The sequence below is a fragment of the Mytilus trossulus genome, unplaced genomic scaffold, assembly GCF_036588685.1.
Source record: "Mytilus trossulus isolate FHL-02 unplaced genomic scaffold, PNRI_Mtr1.1.1.hap1 h1tg000070l__unscaffolded, whole genome shotgun sequence".
NCBI classification, from domain to species: Eukaryota; Metazoa; Mollusca; class Bivalvia; order Mytilida; family Mytilidae; genus Mytilus; species Mytilus trossulus.
This window is the reverse complement of record NW_026963294.1, coordinates 5801918-5824183: the sequence shown is the minus strand read 5'-3', so window position 1 is coordinate 5824183 and position 22266 is coordinate 5801918. Positions and strand designations below refer to the sequence as shown.

Sequence of the window (22266 nt, the reverse complement as noted above, 5' to 3'; positions counted from 1 at the left end):
ATTGATAAGCCCCTAATTAATTTATGTTTTTCTAACACTTAATCTGTAACAAATTATTCAACCTATGCCAACATTTTTTCACACAATTTTATACCTAAATTTCAAAATATTGGCATAGGTTGAACGACCCAAACAAAAGTCATGTTTCCTATCTAATAGACAGTCTGGAGGCTTGTCATATGTTTTGTTTCGAAGGATTTCATTTGCCTTTCAAATCTAAAAAAATTATTTCAATGACAGTTGTTATCCGATTCAGATGCTCTTACCTTTATGTTGCTTCTTTTATTTTTCAATAGACCACTTTCGAGTTCATCCGTCACCTGAAAAACTCGTCAATTATACACGCCTAAAGTTATGACGTCATTTACCAAATAGAGGGGGTCGCCTGTATCCCTGCACTATTTACGCTCATCAAGTGTCTTAGTGATCGTCATTGTGCAGGATAAACTAGAAATAATGGTTGTTCTGTAGGTACTTAATGACAATTTCCTAATGACAGCAATGCTGATTGTCAATTTTGAGAATTCAATTTGCCAAATAATTCGTACAATATAAAATTATAGTATTCCAACCACTCGCTTAACATTGGAATGGAAGTGACAACGCCCCTAAACGCACAAATGACATTCACTAAAACCAGAGTTTTTGACGGAAATGCATCGAACTCGAAAGTTGTCTATTGTGCCTGCAAATGGCCACGGCAAACATTTATTCAGTCCTAAAAAGAAGACTGCATGCAAATCTTTATTTGAGTTTTGTTTTTTAATTTTATTCTATAAATAAATTGATTTTTGACTATAGTTGACCAATAAAAATGGGGATTCCTTTTCGTACATTGTAATATCATGTGAGATGATTACTGAGATGTCATGTGCTTGCAGTCAAAGTAATGTGCACGTCATGTCATGTGCTTGCAGTAAAAGTAATGTGCACGTCCATTTAGTGGGATTAATTTTCTGATCCTTAGGAGCTTATCCTCACAACAAAGTGGTGATAGAAACTGACAGGTAAAGGGAAAAAAGCATTCTTTAATCTGCAATTCAATTTTTTGGTTTGAAACTAGGACTATTAATTTTGTAAACATACATATCAAGACTATAAACTGAAGAAAACATTCCATATTTACCAGAAAATGGAAAAGCTGTAGAGTTATGATTGAGAGTAGTTATGTGAGATACACATTCTTCATCTGTAGGGAACAACATGAGGCATGACCGACAGAGGTATCCATGTACTGGTAGGGGAGTCAGTGGATAAACATGCTTCTTATCTTTTATATGGTGTAAACAGGCTTCTCTTTGCTGAAATGAAATGTAATTTTTTTTCTATAGCCAGTCATAAACTGTACTCAGTATTAGGAGTACAAAATTGTGAACAACAAGAATGTGCCCATACTACATTGATGCCCCACTTTCCCTATCATTTTCTATGTTCAGTGGACCATGAAATAGAGTCAAAACTCTAATTTGGCATTAAAATTAGACAGATCAAATCATATGGAACATGTGTACTAAGTTTCAAGTTGATTGGACTACAACTTCATCCAAAACTAACTCGACTAAAAACTTTTACCTGAAATGAGATAGACTGACCAACGAATAGATGCACTCACATCCATTATGTCCTTATATGGGTGTGTAAAAAAATTCAAATCCAGTATTTTGATAGGTTGATTCCTGAGTCTAAGTATGGTTATCAAAACTTTTATGTCTGTACTCCTTTATAATTTCTACAATGTTTTTTTCACATCCACAGTATGGTTTTTACCAAAATTTTATGTTTTGGGTCTGAATAAACTTTAACAAGAGGCTCTCAAGAGCCTGAATCGCTCACCTTCATTTTTTTGGTTAAATCTCTCATCAATGATTATTTTGGCTTTTCAATTTATTTAAATGTTCTTTGAATTGTCTTATTTTCTTCAAAAGCAAAAAAAAAATCATTTTTTCCTATGTTCTATTTCAGCCATAGGAGCTATGTTTCTTGACATACAAGGAAATGAAATATAAAATTTATACTAGATACTCTGAAACTCATTAAGCCTAAGTTTGGCTGAAATTGATCTAAATGCTTTCGTTTTTGAGATATAAGCCAAAAACTGCATTTGACCCCTATGTTCTATTTTAAGTAACGGCGGCCATGTTTTTTGACGGATCCAAAATCGAAGCACACACTTTGTGCAGGATAATCTAAGGAACAATCATGCTAAGTTTCATCCAAATCCATTCAGTAGTTTCAGAGGAGAAGATTTTTTAAAGTTAGCAAATATGATGAACAAATTGTGAAAAATTGTCATTAAAGGACAATAACCCCTTAAGGGGTCAATTGACAATTTTGGTCATATTAACTTATTTGTAGATCTTAATTTTCTGATAATTTTTGCTGTTTACAGTTTATCTTTATCTATAATAATATTCAAGATAATGACCAAAAACTGCAAAATTTCCTTAAAATTACCAATTAAGTGGCAGCAACCCAACAATGGGTTGTTTGATTCATTTGAAAATTTCAGGGCTGATAGATTTTGACCTAATGAACATTTTTACTGCTGTCAGATTTGTTCTAAATGCTTTCGTTTTTGAGATATAAGCAAAAAATTTGTAAGGGTTCCGCGGAACCCAGCGTCTCGCCTATTTTTGCTGTAAATCGCAGGCTCAACAACAATGAGGAAAAAAATCAATAAAAATATTCCTCTTGTTACTATTTTATGATTGTAAGCAAATGTAAGTCCAATTAAAAGTAAATTACAGAAAAAAACGGAGTAATCTTTTTACAAACTTTACTTCTGGATACAATCTTATGATCATAAATAAGCTTCTGTCCAAGTTTTGTACAAACTCAGGATAGTTTAAGAAAGTTATTAAAATTTTAAAAACTTTAACCACAGAGTGAATGTAATGGTTCCCCGCAGAAAAACTAAGTCCATTTAAAAGTAAAATATGGAAAAAATGGATTTATTTATTTACAAAATTTACTTCTGGATACTATCTAATGATCATAAACAAGCTTCTGTCCAAATTTGGTACAAACCCAGGATAGTTTAAGAAAGTTATTAAAATTCTAAAAACTTTAACCACAGAGTGAATGTAATGTTTCCCTGCAGAAAAATCTAAGTCCATTTATAAGTAAAATACGGAAAAAATAAAATTTTATTTTTACAAAATTTACTTCTGGATATTATCTTATGATCATAAACCAGCTTCTGTCCAAGTTTGGTACAAACCCAGGATAGTTGGAGAACGTTATTAAAATTCTAAAAACTTTAACCACAGAGTGAATGTTTTGTTTCCCCGCAGAAAAAACTAAGTCCATTTATAGTAAAATACGGAAAAAATGGAATTTTATTTTTACAAAATTTACTTCTGGATACTATCTTATGATCATAAACAAGCTTCTGTCAAAGTTTGGTAGAAATCCAGTATAGTTTAAGAAAGTTATTAAAATTTCAAAAACTTTAACCACAGAGTGAATATTTGTTGACGACGCCGACGACGCCGACGGAATGTAGGATCGCTTAGTCTCGCTTTTTCGACTAAAGTCGAAGGCTCGACAAAAACTGCATTTGACCCCTATGTTCTATTTAAAGTAACGGCGGCCATGTTTTTTAACGAATCAAAAATCGAAGCACACACTTTGTGCAGGATAATCTAAGGAACAATCATGCTAAGTTTCATCCAAATCCATTCAGTAGTTTCAGAGGAGAAGATTTTTTAAAGTTAGCAAATATGATGAACAAATTGTGAAAAATTGTCATTAAAGGACAATAACCCCTTAAGGGGTCAATTGACAATTTTGGTCATTTAACTTATTTGTAGATCTTACTTTGCTGATCATTTTTGCTGTTTACAGTTTATCTTTATCTATAATAATATTCAAGATAATGACCAAAAACTGCAAAATTTCCTTAAAATTACCAATTAAGTGGCAGCAACCCAACAATGGTTTGTTTGATTCATCTGAAAATGTCAGGGCTGATAGATCTTGACCTTATGAACATTTTTACCCCATGTCAGATTTGCTCTAAATGCTTTCATTTTTGAGATATAAGCCAAAAACTGCATTTGACCCATATGTTCTATTTAAAGTAACGGCGGCCATGTTTTTTGACGAATCAAAAATCGAAGCACACACTTTGTGCAGGATATACTAAGTAACAATTATATTAAGTTTCAATCAAATCCATTCAGTAGTTTCAGAGGAGAAGATGTTTGAAAAATTGTTAACGACGACGATGTCGACGACGGACGCCAACTGATGAGAAAAGCTCACATGGCCTTTTAGGCCAGGTGAGCTAAAAATGAAGGGTGGACATTTTTTATTATTGGTGTGACTGTAAAGCAAAATTCATTAATAAAAATAAGAAAAATTAGTATGATTGTGAATGAGACAACTCTGTATCAGAGACCATATGACGTACAAGTATACAACTATAGGCCACTGCATTGCCATCAGATACTTCAGTGACTATGTTTTTTTCTTCTCAATTTAGTAACTCTATAGTGTTTTATACTGACAAATTTTAATGAAAAGGAAGAGGTATGAGAAAAGTCTTTATTTTACCTCTAAAAAGTGTTTCTTCACATGTTTAAAACTCTTGTTAATTCCATTGTCTTATGTTAATCATTTACCTCAAATACTTTTCCACATTCAGGACACATCACAATGTCACTTGAGATATCTTTATTTTCACTGTGTTCACCCCATGGATCCATTGGAGAATGTTCAAAGTTATTCATGTGTCTATCAAACAATTCTGTGGAATCAAATATACCATTACAATTCAGAACAGGACACCTGACATGATCTTTTGGCCTCACTGATTGGTCAATGGTATTTGATGCATCATTTGAATTATCAGTTGAAGACAAATCATGGTCACTAATATGTAGAACACTGTTTTCTTCATCTGAAATCTCAACTACAGAAACGTTTGATCTATTTGGTTGAATGTTCCTCAAATTATTTTCTTTTTTTTCAGAATTTTTTCCAGAGTTAACATTTTGTTCTTCTCCTCCCAATGCAGAGACTGGAATAAAATCTGCTGCACTAGATGTTGTATAAGATGGTTTTGAATTCTTTGACTGCTGGTAAACATTAATATAAGGTTCATGACATCTCCACGTTGTTTCCAACTTTGAAATAAGTGTTTTTATTTTCATACCTAGTAATACAAAATATATATTTACTACAAAAATTAGTAATCAAAAGTAAAAAAAATCACATCATTTTGACAAATCTTCTTTACAAAACCCTACACAATACAAATATATTTGAACAAAAAATATTATTCAAAGCATTACAAGCATTTTAATTGGTTAACAATATGTGAAATAATAGATATTTAACCAATGTCATATTATACCATAAATTTAATATTATGTTTAATGTGCAAAAAATGTAGTTATCAAAAAAACAGTCTTCTTGCTAATGAATAAGGAATTTGCTCCTATAAACCAGATATAGTCATTATGAAAATTATATAAACTGCTGCATGCATATAAGAGTTGATGAACTTTTTCCAATGAATCATGAATCTTAACAGTCAAGGCAAGGCACAGCTTTATACGACAGCAGAGGTTGAACCCTGAATGGTTGGGGCAAGTATGGACACAACATTCAAGCTGGATTCAGCTCTTAATTTGGATATTGATTAAATAGTTGACACAGCATAGGTTTCTGACACAGAATGAATGTGGTCTAATGAACTTAAAATTTTTGTTTTGCCTTTGAGCAATTCACTATGCTGTTGAATACTAATCCTCTCAAAAAAATGTTTGAAGAAATTTTCTCTTTATTTATGAAATTTCATATGAGAACCAGATGCTCCGCAGGGCGTAGCTTTATACGACCGCAGAGGTTGAACCCTGAACGGTTTGGGCAAGTATGGACACAACATTCAAGCTGGATTCAGCTCTAAATTTGGATAGTGATTAAATAGTTGACACAGCATAGGTTTCTGACACAGAATGAATGTGTTCTAATGAACTTATTTTTTTTATTTTCTCTTAGAGCAATTCACTATGCTGTTGAATATTAATCCTCTCAAAAAAAGAAATTTTCTTTTTATTTATGAAATTTCAAATGAGAAAAATTGAACCCATTTTTTTTAATCACATCCCCCTTTCCCTTATTCCAAAACTAATCTCAATTAAAATTTCTAATGGAGTTTGCAACAATAACTACTCATTTAAATACATCATAAAATGTAAAAAAAAAACTGCTTGTTATCACTGAATGGTAAAGATTATTTTAATTAATCAGTTGGTAGTAAAAAGTGAATATACATTGTATATTGTATATAACAAAGATTTAAGTTGATTCTGGACAAAGAAAGATAACTCCAATTAAAAAAAAACTTGCTATTGCACAATATTGTGCAATTAGATATTTCTTGCTTACTATTCTGGACAAAGAAAGATAACTCTAATTAAAAAAAAATTGCTATTTCACAATATTGTGCAATTAGATATTTCTTGACATTGCGCAATACTGTGCAATTGAAAAGACTTGCTATTGCACAATACTTAATATAATAATTTTAGATCCTGATTTGGACCAACTTGAAAACTGGGCCCATAATCAAAAATCTAAGTTCATGTTTGGATTCAGCATATCAAAGAACCCCAAGATTTCAATTTTTGTTAAAATCAAACCTTATTCTGTTGGGACCAAAACTCCCAAAATCAATACCAACCTTCCTTTTATGGTCATAAACCTTGTGTTTAAATTTCATAGATTTCTATTTCCTTATACTAACGTTATGGTGCGAAAACCAAGAAAAATGCTTATTTGGGTCCCTTTTTGGCCCCTAATTCCTTAACTGATGAAACCAAAACTCCCAAAATCAATCCCAACCTTTCTTTTGTGGTCATAAACCTTGTGTAAAAATTTCATAGATTTCTATTAACTTAAAGTAAAGTTATAGTGCGAAAACCAGGAAAATGCTTATTTGGGCCCTTTTTGGCCCCTAATTCCTAAAATGTTGGGACCAAAACTCCCAAAATCAATACCAACCTTCATTTTGTGGTCATAAACCTTGTATTAAAATTTCAAAGATTTCTATTCACTTTTACTAAAGTTAGAGTGCGATAACTAAAAGTATTCGGACGACGACGACAACGCAGACGACGACGCCAACGTGATAGCAATATCCGACGAAATTTTTCAAATTTTGCGGTCGTATAAAAATTGAACCCAATTTTTTAATCACATCCCCCTTTCCCTTATTCCAAAACTAATCTCAATTAAAATATTCTAATGGAGTTTGCAACAATAACTACTCATTTAAATACATCATAAAATATTTGGTCGAATGGAATATTGCTTGCTCAATCATCTGTATATTACTACAATGCGGATTTATAAATGTTTGTATGTGATGTGGTGTAATTACTAGTAATATTTATAAATGCAATAAATATCCTTAAAGTATTTAGCAAGGAAAGTGGACACTGTAGTTAACTATATATAGATATTTAGAATATTTAAAGTTTAACAAATTGCCGTTGAAGGAGAGTTTTGTCTTATTGAAACCGGAAATGACTAGTTCTACTTATTTCAAAAGATCGAAAGGTTTTCGGACTGACATGGCATGGTGGATATTTCAGATCTGCTCAGCGTATCAATATTTTATTATATTACAGACTAATAATACTCGTACATTTATACTGTAACATACATTATAGTTATCCTGTTATGGTAATATTATAGTTTATCACATTGTTATTGGTGCTGTTGAAATATGTTCAATGATGCTTTTTTGAAAAAGCAAATACAAACGAAAATGATATCTATGACATCTATCCCTCACACAAAAGCTGTTGAGATAATTTCACTCACGCTTTTTTGAAAAGCAAACACAAAGGATAATTGATATCAATTTCTGACACAAAATCAGTTCATGAACATCAAAAAACAAATGAACAAATGAACAGTGCATTTATTGCTGTTCTTCATCTTAAAGTCACAGTGAGACAACCAACAGGGAGTTAAAAAAACTCGTCTCATTGCAAGTTAAGGACGCCCCTTCTTTTCAAAATGATTCGACGGAGTCGATTTAGAGCTTGGCATGTAATATTTACTCTTGTTTATACTTAAAGTTGGTTTTTATTAGCGACATTAATTGCCGAAATATGTCTAACACGGTCGATGGTTGAAGGATTTTTGTTGAAGTTCGAATGTTGACAACAATTAAGTTACCTTTTTTTAATTTTTGGTTTTTGGTTTGTTGCTGCTTCATGTTTAATTGCTTGTTTTCCTCTTCCAACGACCCGCGAACAGTTAATGCAAAAGGTAGGTTCTGTAAAGGTGTCGACAGGGATGCAGTTGGAACATTTGGACTGGCACTGTAAAACAATAGTATGTTGGTTAGGGACATACATTTTACTTTTCAACAGGCAAACATCGAACCACTCAAAAGAGTTTTTGTAAATAATTCTAAATGTATACGTGGCAGAGAGCGATGCGTATATATGATACAAGAATATAAGACATGTAAGAGAATGTATACAGAAACATGTATGTAAAATAAAACATTGAAAAGTAGTAAAAGATGTAAAAAAAACTGCTTGTTATCACTGAATGGTAAAGATTATTTAAATTTATCAGTTGGTAGTAAAAAGTGAATATACATTGTATATTGTATATAACAAAGATTTAAGTTGATTCTGGACAAAGAAAGATAACTCCAATTAAAAAAAATTCTTGCAATAAGATATTTCTTGCTTACTATTTTGGACAAAGAAAGATAACTCTAATAAAAAAAAATCTATTTCACAATATTGTGAAATTAGATATTTCTTGCCATTGCACAATACTGTGCAATTGAAAAGACTTGCTATTGCACAATACTTAATATAATAATTTTAGATCCTGATTTGGACCAACTTGAAAACTGGGCCCATAATCAAAAATCTAAGTACATGTTTAGATTCAGCATATCAAAGAGGCCCTAGAATTTATTTTTTGTTAAAATCAAACTTAGTTTAATTTTGGACCCTTTGGACCTTAATGTAGGCCAATTTGAAAACAGGACCAAAAATGAAGAATCTACATACACAGTTAAATTTGGCATATCAAAGAACCCCATTTATTCAATTTTTGATGAAATCAAAAAAGTTAAATTTTGGACCCAGATTTGGACCAACTTGAAAACTTGGCCAATAATCAAGAATCTAAGTACATTTTTAGATTCAACATATCAAAGAACCCAACCGATTAATTTTTTGTCAAAATCAAACTAAGTTTCATTTTGGACCCTTTGGACCTTAATGTAGACCAATTTGAAAACATGACCAAAAGTTAAGAATCTACATACACAGTTACATTCAGCATAGCAAAGAACCCCATTTATTCAATTTTGATGAAATCAAACAAAGTTTAATTTTGGACCCTTTGGGCTCCTCTTTCCTAAACTGTTGGGACCAAACCTCCCAAAATCAATACCAACCTTCCTTTTATGGTCATTAACCTTGTGTTTAAATTTCACAGATTTCTATTAACTTATACTAACGTTATGGTGCGAAAACCAAGAAAATGCTTATTTGGGTCCTTTTTTGGCCCCTAATTCCTAAACTGTTGGGACCTAAACTCCCAAAATCAATACCTATCTTCCTTTTGTGGTCATAAACATTGTGTTTAAATTTCATTGATTTCTATTTACTTAAACTTAAGTTATTGTGCAAAAACCAAGAATAATGCTTATTTGGGCCCTTTTTGGCCCCTACTTCCTAATCTGTTGAAACCAAAACTCCCAAAATCAATCCCAACCTTTCTTTAGTGGTCATCAACCTTGTGTCAAAATTTCATAGATTTCTATTAACTTAAACTAAAGTTATGGTGCGAAAACTAAAAGTATTTGGACGACGACGACGACGACGACGACGCAGACGACGACGCCAACGTGATAGCAATATACGACGAAATTTTTTTCAAAATTTGTGGTCGTATAAAAATTTACCCCCCCCCCCCCCCATTTTTTTCACATCCCCCTTTCTTTATTCCAAAACCGATCTCAATTCAAATTTCTAATGGAGTTTGCAACAATAATTACTCATTTAAATACATCATTAAATATTAAAATGTAAAAAAGTGCCTGTTATCACTGAATGGTAAAGATTGTTTTAATTTATCAGTTGATAGTAAAAGTGAAAATACATTGTATATTGTATAAAACAATGATTTAAGTTGATTCAACTACTATTCTGGATAAAGAAAGACAACTCTAATTGAAATTTCTTGCTATTGCACAATATTGTGCAATTAGATATTTTTGCTATTGCACAATACTGTGCAATTGAAAATACTTGCTATTGCACAATACTGTGCAATTGAAGATTTCTTGCTATTGCGCAATACTGTGCAATTGAAAATTTCTTGCTATTGCACAATACTTAATATAATAATTTTGGATGCTGATTTGGACCAACTTGAAAACTGGGCCCATAATCAAAAATCTAAGTACCGGTACATGTTTGGATTCAGCATATCAAAGAACCCCAAGATTTCAATTTTTGTTAAAATCAAACTAAGTTTAATTTTGGACACTTTGGACTTTAATGTAGACCAATTTGAAAACAGGACCAAAAATTAAGAATCTACATACACAGTTAGATTTAGCAAATCAAAGAACCCCATTTATTCATTTTTTTATGAAATCAAACAAAGTTTAATTTTGGACCCTTTGGGCCCCTTATTCCTAAACTGTTGGGATCAAAACTCCCAAAATCAATACCAACCTTCCTTTTATGGTCATAAACCTGGTGTTTAAATTTCATAGATTTTTATTTACTTATACTAAGGTCATGGTGCAAAAAACAAGAAAAATGCTTATTTGGGCCCCCTTTTGGGACCCTTATTCCTAAACTGTTCGGACCTCAACTCCCACGATCAATACAAACCTTCCTTTTGTGGTTATAAACCTTGTGTTTAAATTTCATTGATTTCTATTTACTTAAACTAAAGTTATTGTGCAAAGAAACCAAAAAATGCTTATTTGGGCCCTTTTTTGGCCCCTAATATTCCTAAACTGTTTGAACCAAAACTCCCAAAATCAATCCCAACCTTCCTTTTATGGTCATTAACCTTGTGTCAAAATTCCATAGATTTCTATTTACTTAAACTAAAGTTATTGTGCGAAAACCAAGAAAAAACTTATTTGGGCCCTTTTTGGCCCCTTATTCCTAAAATGTTGGGATAAAAACTCCCAAAATCAATCCCAACCTACCTTTTATGGTCATAAACTTTGTGTTAAAATTTCATAGATTTTTATTAACTTTTACATAAGTTAGAGTGCGAAAACTAAAAGTATTTTCGGACGACGACGACGCAGACGACGACGACGCCAACGTGATAGCAATATACGACGAAATTTTTTTCAATTTTTGCGGTCGTAAAAAATGAGGCAAATGTGTGACATGGGGGGTCCAATTTCAAACTCATTATTTTTTATTTTTTTTTGTCTTACCCTTTTACCAATACTTAAAATTTTAGAATTCCAAAGGTTCAGGCCGAATGAAACAGACATTCTCAATTTTAGGTTGAATAATTTTAAATCTTAATAGCATTCATCTCAAAAATTTGAACAGAAACCATACTACTTATAAACAAGTTTGGTAATACAACAGTCGAGAAAACTTTGCTCTAACCTCTTTCAAATGAAACTCAATATAGAAAGAAAAATGTTTATACCAAAATTTCCATATTTTCTGCTTAATCATATAATAACAATAAAATTGAATAGCTTAATTTGAAAAAAAATAATAACTAGTGATTGAATATAAAAAAGAAGATGTGGTATGGATGCCAATGAGACAACTGTCCACAAGAGACCAAAATGACACAGACATTAACAACTATAGGTCACCGTTGAAGTTTTTGCCAATAAAAAGAATCTTAATATATTTAAAATAGTTAAAATAGTAATCTTTGAAAGCCCTGAGTTTTTATGATCATTCACCAAAAAAAATGTCATTTCATTGTACCGTTTTTATGTAATTGTATGTAGAAAAAGCCTTCTATTTTTAGTATTTTGTCACACTCCTGACATATTTTACAAAGATTGAAAAATGCTTTAAACTTACACAATAATTTACTTAACACATTGCTATATCATTGATTTCAATTACTGATATCTTTTATAATAAAACAGGACTTTCTTTGTACAATGTTTTAGGGCCTTTTAAAATCAAAGAGCTGAAAGCTCTGTGAAAAAATGACGCCACTGTCTCTAATATTAGGATATTTTTCATGCAAGTCTTGATTTTCACATACATGTACCGTTATTAGTTTAATATTGCAACATGTCTTGTTAGCATATAATTGATATTCGTATATATATGTGTGTGTGAAGTGAAGATGACAACTGACTGTTTTTTTAGTACAAATGAATAGGTCAAGACTACCTGAATGATCTTACAGTATGCAATGACTACTGACTGGTTTTTTTTTCGTACAGATAAACAGATCAAGACTACTGGAATGATCTACAATATCCAATGACTATTAGCTGTTCTTTTGTACTAATAAATAGGTCAAGACTATTTAAATGATCTACAATATCCAATGACAACTGGCTGTTCTTTTGTACATATAAATAAGGACTACCTGAATGATCTAAAGTATTCTAGGTTATGAGATTTTTTTCTTGCAATTACATTTTTCTAAATCAAGAATACAGACCTGTATCCTTTTCATACCAAATGATTATGAAGAGCCTGTTGTAACATGCTCTTATACCCAACTAGTGAGGCCCCTCATGGGGGGTGGGGGGGGGGGGGTCCTAGTAATCACATAATCACCATTTTTTTTGCCAATATAATCACATAATCATTAAATATTTGCTATCTTTAGTAATCAAATAATCATAAACTAAAAATACAGTCCTAGGTAATCAAATAATCATGAAATATTTGGCTTAATAATCAAATAATCATTAAAAAAGCGGCCAAATAATCACATAATCAAAAACCCCATGAGGGCCCTCACTAGTCCTATAACATATATGACTTCACTTCTTATTCAATTTTTAACATTTTAATACCGAAATTTTCATTTTTTTTTTTAATTTTAATGCGAAGTGTGGCACATTGATTGTAAAAACAATTATCAGAACAGTAAATAGAAATAGTAAATAATGCCCTTGAAGTCATATGTTATAGGACTATATCCCACATACTCATTAAATAAGTTACGAGTGACGTAGTTATTTCTGCTATAACTTGAAGCACATTCTCTTTCTGTAGATTTACACAATAGCATAATATTGTTATACTAGTTTTATTTTACCTTGAAGATTAGACAAAAAGGAATACTCCTTTGATTTTTTATTTCATGTTAGTCAGGTAGCTTTATATGAAACTTGAAACCACTTCTTTGCCATATTGATATTTTATAACAACTCTGCCCTTGACCCATATAATTGATATTTATCCTGCAATTGGGTGTCCTACTATACATATACAGCCCTATCGATATCGCTATGCTGTATCTGTATACTATACAGATATCGCTTTAAAGCTCCGCCCACTGCCGGACTGAGTATTGTTTGAACCTGTGTGACCTCAGAATGTGTATTCCAGTTGCATTCCAATGACGATGACAATTGTCGATTTCAAAACTTGAATGAGTATATGCTTGTGTTTATACAAAATCAAGACAACCATGTCAATTTCAGAATGCCTGTTTAGTGAATGTCAAGTCAAGGACAACTCGTACACTTCTGTTTCAAATTTGACAATGTTATGTTATTTGTTTTTACTGTTGGAATTAGTTGTTATGTTGAAAGAGATAATTATTCACCTTGAGCAATGTATTATTGTTGACTATTCGAGAGTCTTTTTTTGCGAACCCGTCTTTAGCGTAATGTGCGATTTTGATATTACTATGCGGGCCTCAAGGTTTTACAAATCGAAGATAAATGCTAAATATGTTAGTTTTTGTGTCTTTCAAAACACAAACAATATATACAGAACTAATTGCAGAATAAAGACAATAACTGTTCAGTGTCTTTAAATATCAGCTGTATTTGTACTTGGCTGGAAACAGGTGTAGTAGCTCGTTAAAAGCTCGCATACACCTTGTTTCCTAGCCTCGTACAAATACAGCTGATATTTAAAGACACTAAACAGTTATCGTCTATTTATTCTTTAACCATATATATCATCATAATCATATAGTGAGCTAGTTTTTGATTAAGCACTAACCCACCATCTTTCATGTCAAATTTCTGTCTCCATTTGAGTTGATGCCATTGAACCAACATGGTGTTCAAGTGGTAATGTTATTTGAAATTTGAAAATATTTGAAGTTCAGATTGACAAGTAATGCAGAAAAGATCGTCAAATTAATGTGTACCAAGCACAGGCACTTGTCTCAGAATTTTTTCACCCTATATACCTTTATAACACAAGGTACTGAACTCGAGATTTATAAAAATGTCAGGCGCTGACGAAATTCCGTCATATGCCGATTTCTCGGCTGTCAACCCCATTAAACTCTTCCGAAATAGTATAAATGAAGCTAAATTTGGCACAGAAAATGTTGCTCGTCACAGAGAATTTTCTCTAAATTTCTCGCGATTCCTACACATGCAATGGCCAACAATCATTTCTCGCTATTTCAATTTCGATTTCAAATTACAAGGGCAGCAGAAAATAAATTTACTTCTACCTATTATCTTGGATCAAGGATTTGTATAGTTAGTAACTATACAAATCCTATTTAAATAAAAAAAAAATGGCAGTTGTCAATTAACATAAATAAAACTAAAGTGATAGTATTTCAACAAAAAAGGCATACCATACACTAAAGCAGAGTTTACTTTGGATGGTTATAAATTAGAAAAAGTATTAAAATATAAATATTTAGGTAATATTATAGAGGCTTCTGGTAAATTCCATACATCACATATGGAACTGTCAAAACAAGGCACAAAAGTTATTCAGTTTGTTTAAATATATGAATAATATAGAAAATATACCTATAAATATACATAAAAAAACTATTTGAATCTTTAATAAAACCAATTTTAATGTATAACTCAGAAATTTGGTCTTTGGACTATTATGAAAAGTACTGAGGTCTCAGAGTAGAGCAGTAAGTTATTCAGTTTGTTTAAATATATGAATAATATAGAAAATATACCTATAAATATACATAAAAAAACTATTTGAATCTTTAATAAAACCAATTTTAATGTATAACTCAGAAATTTGGTCTTTGGACTATTATGAAAAGTACTGAGGTCTCAGAGTAGAGCAGTAAGTTATTCAGTTTGTTTAAATATATGAATAATATAGAAAATATACCTATAAATATACATAAAAAAACTATTTGAATCTTTAATAAAACCAATTTTAATGTATAACTCAGAAATTTGGTCTTTGGACTATTATGAAAAGTACTGAGGTCTCAGAGTAGAGCAGTAAATAATGATAAAGATTTTGATTTACTAACATCAATTGATAATAGCTTTATTGAAAAGGTGAATTTAAAATTTTGCAAATTGATTCTAGGTTTAAGTAAAAAGGCAGTTAACATTGCATCAAGGGCAGAGTTAGGACAATATCCATTAGATGTATATGTAAAGGTTCAAGAACTAAAATATATAGCACGAGTATCCAACACAGAAATTAATCCATTGTTATATGATGCATACTGCACAACTAAACTGTTGGATGAAACAGGAACCTATTCTTGGTATACTTTTGTAAAAAAATATCTCATGAAAATAATTTAAATATATCTGATATACAAAATATTGACTTCATAAAAGAAAAATATAAAATGAATAAACACATGAAAGATATTATGCAAGAAAACTATAAAAAGCTGTTCTTTAAAAAATTAAATTCACAGAAAATAATAAATTATTTATCTATAGTAAAATCAAAAAGAAATATCATGAAACTCAGCCTTATTTACTTAAAGAGAATAACTTTGAAATAAGGAAAAAAATTGCTAAATTAAGGGTAAGTGACCATATTTTGGAAATTGAAAGGGGGAGATACAAAAATATAAAAAGGGAAGAGCGTTTCTGTCAACATTGTTGTCTAAATAAAATAGATGATGAAGAACATTTTTTATTTACATGTATTAAAAATAAAGATTTGAGACTTGAATTTTTGCAGAAAGTTAGAAATATCTATTCTGATATAGATAATATGGATAATGTGGATAAATTGGTTTTAAGTCTTTCGTGTCCGTCAATTATGCAGTATACGGCTCCATTTGTTAAAAAGTCATGGTCACTGAGGAGGGTGGACTCAAAAACTGCATGATAGATACTTATATGTATATAATGTTTTGTTCTTTTGTTGATATTTTTGTATGATGTATTGTGTTGACTTATATATGCCTTCAACCCCATTGGGGTATAAATGTGCATTTATTCAATAAACTATGTAAATAAATGAATCCAGGGGAATATAAGTAAGGAGAGGGAAACCAATGCTAATATGTTACGAAGTTAGTTCAGTTTCTTGTATATTCCTCCATTAATTTTGGAGCACTACCCAAAGGGTATAGTTTTAGCAATTATGTACACCTTTAATCATAAGGAAACAATTAATTATATACAGATGACTGAATTTGGTTATAATAATTGTAAATATGATTAAATTTTCTTTGGACTTTCATGCGCAACACACAGTGACAGAATAATCAGACAGTTGATTGCGGCCGCTTAACTGAAAGAAGAAGAGAACAAAACTAATACGGATAAAAGGTGAAAAACTTGTATTTACACTTTTCAGATCATACTGCCATAAGATTAAAACACTGATAAGATTTAAAATTCAAAAAAATGGATAAAACTTGTAATTTGTAAATAGCCAAGAGAAATCTTTCTGTGTTGCCCGACACTGCGTAAAGTTTTCGCGCAACACATTAACATTCAGTAATGAATCCGGTTCCTTACCTGGAAGAAGAAGAAGAAGAAAACTTAAAATTAATAAGTTTAAAAAAAGTCCACTTGTTAAAAGATTTATTTATGTCAGTGATAAAGAGTTAACATCAAACGAGGTTCCTCATTAGATGTTTCAATAAAATCTAAAAAAAAAAAAAAAGCTCATTAATTCATTTTGTTAATTTATTTTAACATGTATTATTACTTGTGTTAAAAAAAGAACATTGAGGGTCATTTTACAAATATTAAACTTATCATATAGCAACAGGTTTAATTTTCAATCATCAAGTGTTTGAGTCTGATATGGTGAATTTTTCTGACTGGGTCAAGGCTTTTGCAGTTCACAAGAAAATGTTTATAGTCTTCTGTTTCTTCCATACATAGTTTGCACTCTGCAGATTTTGTTGAATCAAAGCGACTGTTTATACTTTGAGTTTTATACGTTCCAGTAAGTATTCTGGATTTAATTATGCCTTTAGCAACATCTCTCTTGTTGTCTCTGACACTGCTCCAATAGTTATTAGGACTTCTGAAATTCAATTTGCTTATTTCTATATGATTTAATGTTGATTTTGTTTCAGCTAGCCTATCTCAGACCAATTTGTTTTCCATGATGAATCTATCGTATCATGGGTCAATCTTTTCCAGTTTTTCTTTGGATTTAAAACTATCTCATGTGGAGAGGGCAATCCATATGACTTGAGAATATGATCCACTTTGATATACCAGCTGTTGGAGTTCTCATCTTTTGTCCCTAATTGTCTGATTCATATTTTGTACTCAATTGAATTTGTAACTTTTGAAATTCTAAGGAGTATAGAAATCCGTGTCGTTCAGTTGTTCAATGGATTCTACTCCAAGCAAGATACACATTGCAGCGTCTGCAGTTCTTTGGGGGTAGAGATCGCAGATGTTTAAATGTCTTTTTCTGGAAATTCTCCAATTTCAAAATATCAGTCTTAGTAAAATTCAGAATTTCAAAGCCGTATAGCATTCTTGGTATGACAAATGTTCTCCACAGTTTTAATAAATATAAAATCAACGGATTTACTCCATTTATTCCATGCAAGCCTGGTCCCATGAGAGAATACATGGTAGCTCTAGCAGTGGATATTCTGTTGACTACATTTGGGGTATTTCGGTCTTGTCTTTCAATACCCAGATGCTTTATGGTCTGTTCTTCACTAATCTACTCCTTGAAAAGTTCAAAGTTTGATTCTTTGTTCTTTTTGTTGACCATACTGTTTCGTTTTTTTTATAGTAATTATTTTAACTCTATCATTTTTTGTACAGCTTTCAATGATACGGAGTTGAGTTGATGCATCCTGTTCAGAAGTTGCACTTAGCATAATATCATCTGCACACGTTGGACAACCTAAGTAATTGGTTCCAATCTTAAATCCAATATGTGTTGCTTCAAGTGTATCTAGGATATTCGTATTGTATGCTTAATAGTAGTTGGCAGATAATATACTTCCCTGCTTTACTCCTTGCTCATTTGTGAAAGCTTGCGAGATACATCCTTGAGATTTTACTTGGGTTGATGTATTTTTATATGTGATAAAAATCAATTTTGTATTATTATCCTTTGCTTCATTTATTACTGAAGTGATTAAAAGAGCAATGTTTATTGAGGAAGCACCTTTTGTGAAACCTTTCTGTAGTCCATTTTGATGCTTATTCATGGTACCTTCTAGCTCCTAAGCAAAGTTCTAAAACTTTGCATATGATAGAGATGACAGTTATTCCCCTTTAATTCGATGGAATTGTTGGATCCTTGTCTTTTTTATGAACAGGAGTTAAAAGTCCCCTTTTTTTTTATAGCAGCAGGTACATGATTTGTGTAGAATATGTTATTGCCCAGAGTTGTCTGGCAGTCAACTAGAGCTATACCTCCGTATATAAGATGTTCTGATGTTAGACCGTCTACATCTACAGATTTCCGCTTTTTTAATTGCGAGATAAGTTTTGTAATTTTCAGAAGACTTCTGAAATTACAAAACTTTTCGCACAATTAAAAAAGCGGAAATCTGGAGAAGAAGTAACCGGTTGAACAGTTATGTCTTCATTTTCGCATAATTTTACAATTGCTTCTGTGTCTAATTTGACCAAATCGGATTCTCATTTGTTTTCGCTAAGTTTGCAAAATGTTCTTTAAAGAGTTCGTTTATATCATCCGGTGTAGAAGCTTCTTTATCTGGAGTTTGCAGCGTATGAGTGAATTGGGATGAGGAGGATCTTTGGGTTTTTATTAACCTAAAGAATAGTTCATTGTCTCATTTAGCTAATTTCTTTTGTCAACACTTTGTTGTCTTTTTATTGATCTTACTATCCGTTTAGAATAAAGCCTGTGTATGTTATAGATGTTATCTTTAGAAGGAGGAGATCCTGTTTTTTTCCAGAGGAATAATGCCTTTTTGGATTTCCTGACGACATTGGCAAGTTTTGGTGTCCAACTTATCTTTTTCCTTCTATTAAATTTTGATTTTCTCCGAGGAGAGCATGTATCCAAAGCGTTATTTAAACCAGTAAGTAATTGGTTTTCTAATGTTAAGGTATTTTCTATCTCTTAGTTCTTCCTGAACTTTAAGAGCATAGTTATCCTTATTCACTTTTTCCTAGTTAATTTTGGTACGGATAACTTCTTTGTGCTGTTTCTGACTGGCACTTAGTTCTATACAGAGATCGGCAGACACAGGATAATGGTCAGAGGTGTTGTGACCTTCACGTAGGATTTTAACCTGAATAAGTTCTTTAAATCGTATATTGTTCTCAATAAATTTTACAAATATGTAGTCAATCTGTGATCTAGATGTTTCGTGAAAATATGTGTGATCAGTTGGGTATTTTACTGGAAGTTCCAATCCATTCTCTTTATAAAATTGGTTGAAGAGTTCATCTTAGGAGTCCTTGTAATGTCTAATAAATGAGGCGTTAAAGTCCCCTGCTATATTAATTGAGTGTGTTTCTTGGTACTTGAGGATAAGTTCTTTAAGAGTATCTGAGGCTGCTCTATAAGCATCGTGTCCACTATCAGCACCTCTAGAAGAAAGATATACATTAATAAGGCATGTAGGATTTCCAGTTGTAGATATTTCATTCAATAGCTTGAACTCTGTTGTTTCCGTCTGGAAGTTGAGAAAACATTGAAGACATGTATTTTCTGTAGAAATTGCGATACCATCATGTCCTCTCGGTCGACCAATTGGGGATATTGGTTCATCATCATCAATATGTCTTGAGAAGGTGAGAAAGTCTGAATGATGTTGTTTCATTTGTTCTTTTTCATAATTAACAAGCCAGTGTTCTTGCAAAAGTATGATGTCATGTATATCTAGAAGTTCATTAAAGTAATTTTTGTTAGAGTTGAAGCCTTTAATGTTGAATGAGACGATACGTAGTGGACTTGCTTTTTCCAGGGTTACTTCATTCGATTCACAGGGGGCGCTATATCTGGATCTGGATGAAGGCCGTACAGTGACCTATAGTTGTTAATATCTGTGTCATTTTGGTCTTTTATGGATAGTTGTCTTATTGGTAATCATACCATATCTTCTTTTTTATACTAGGAGAATGATTTGTCCTTTGTCTAAAAAAGAAGTTTCATTTTTTAGCGCACTGTGAACAGAATGATTTCGATGCGATTGAACAGCTTTGGGATAATTGTCTGAATTCTTTGTTTCCTTCATATTTTTAACAGCAAATCAGTGTTTACTATTAGAAGTAGCAGATGAGTCGTTTGATGGGATGAACTTTATGTTTTGATGAGAATCGTGCGGCAAGTTTGAAACTGTAGAGTGACTATTTGGTGCTTTCTCCGTAACATTTTCTATGCAGACAGCAAAACTGTTTTTACTATCTTTGTCCAATGTGTTATATTTATCTTCATGAACATTAATTTTCAAGTCTTCTCTGACAGCAAAACTGTTTTTACTATCATTGCTAAGTGTGCTTCTTTCATCTTCAGTAACTTTAAATTTCATGTTTGATTCAATATTGCCTTTTCCTTGATTTCTGTATGATTGGTTAAACAAAATTTGTTGAGACGATGTTTGGTCGACAGCAAAACAGTTATTACTATCAGAGGTCTGTACATTAGTAGCAATTTCACTTGGTAGAGGATTGAACATGTTGAACTTGCTGATTAATATTAGGTCTCTGAGCTAATTTTATGTTTGATTCAACATTGCCTTTTCCTTGATTCATGTGTGATTGGTTAAACAAAATGTGTTGAGACGATGTTTGGTCGACAGCAATACAGTTAATATTATCAGAGGTTGGTAACTGAATTACAAATTCACTTGGTAAAGGACTGAACAATTGAGCCTGACGAACTTGCTGATTAATATTAGGTCTCTGAACTTGTCTTAAGGCTTCTGGTATTCTATCAGATTGTCTACACATATACGGTGGAGGAGCAGGTACACCAAGATGGAAAAATGGGTGAGGTTGCACTTGTTGCATCCATTGATTTGGTGTTGCTGTCTGAGTAGTATGTAACTTTTCGTGTATTATAAAAAAAAAAATAAAAAGAAACATAATGGGACAATGATTAATGGACAACAACGGATAAGGAAACCCGGAAATTAGAATATAATCTTTATTTTTATGTAGAAAATAATTAAATTGGCAAAATCACTCACTATACAAACCGTTATCACCCGATTACAATATTGAAGTACGCTGTTTGGTATTAACGTTGGAAAAGCAAATATGCATCTCCTAGAATTTAAAACTAATAAATACGCATTCATGATTGATGTGACACACGCGGCGGAAAACAAGAAGTCTACATGGATATACGATTTGCACAGTTTTCTTACCAAGATATTCATAATCATGTCCTGGGCCTTTCAAATTCAAAATGTCTACGCTCAGTCTGTAAGGTACTAATTATTTATTTTCAAACTATAAGAATAAGAATAAAAATATTTTATTTCCAATTAAAGGGCCCTATAAAGAGCTTTCATGACATTACAAAAAAGTACGTAAAATTAGACATAAATTAGAGACATATAATAAAAGAAAACAACCTTGTTTAATACTATTAAAAATGCTATTAAAGGCCAGGACAAAACCAGATAATACATTTTACATCTTTAAAATATACCATTTAAAATCATATACCACTCAAAATATGTATATTTGTGGTTAATTTGCATTTATTATTTTTGAACTTCTCCTTATCTCTAGATTTATAGACAAATACTTTCCTAAACTATATTTATGATATTCAAAAACATAAAATTTGTAAATGATTTGTTTATTGAAAATATTACATGTATAGTCCAAGTCTTTATGTACCATTCAATCAGAATTAATCACCATCCTCTGCAGAAATTAAGCTTTTATTTTTCCCACTGCAC

At 31.6% G+C, this 22266-nt stretch overlaps 1 protein-coding gene across 1 annotated transcript in view; it reads right to left on the bottom strand.

Moving 5' to 3' along the window:
* LOC134699560 (E3 SUMO-protein ligase ZNF451-like) overlaps positions 1-22266 on the bottom strand; it is a 43981-nt gene that overhangs the window by 11238 nt on the left and 10477 nt on the right. Inside the window, exons 2-4 of the mRNA XM_063561148.1 lie at positions 8197-8342; positions 4626-5158; positions 1127-1301 (exon numbers count right to left, since the gene is read on the bottom strand). Coding sequence (XP_063417218.1) covers positions 1127-1301; positions 4626-5158; positions 8197-8236 — 748 coding nt within the window. The 5' untranslated portion in view covers positions 8237-8342. The remainder of the gene's footprint in view (positions 1-1126; positions 1302-4625; positions 5159-8196; positions 8343-22266) is intronic.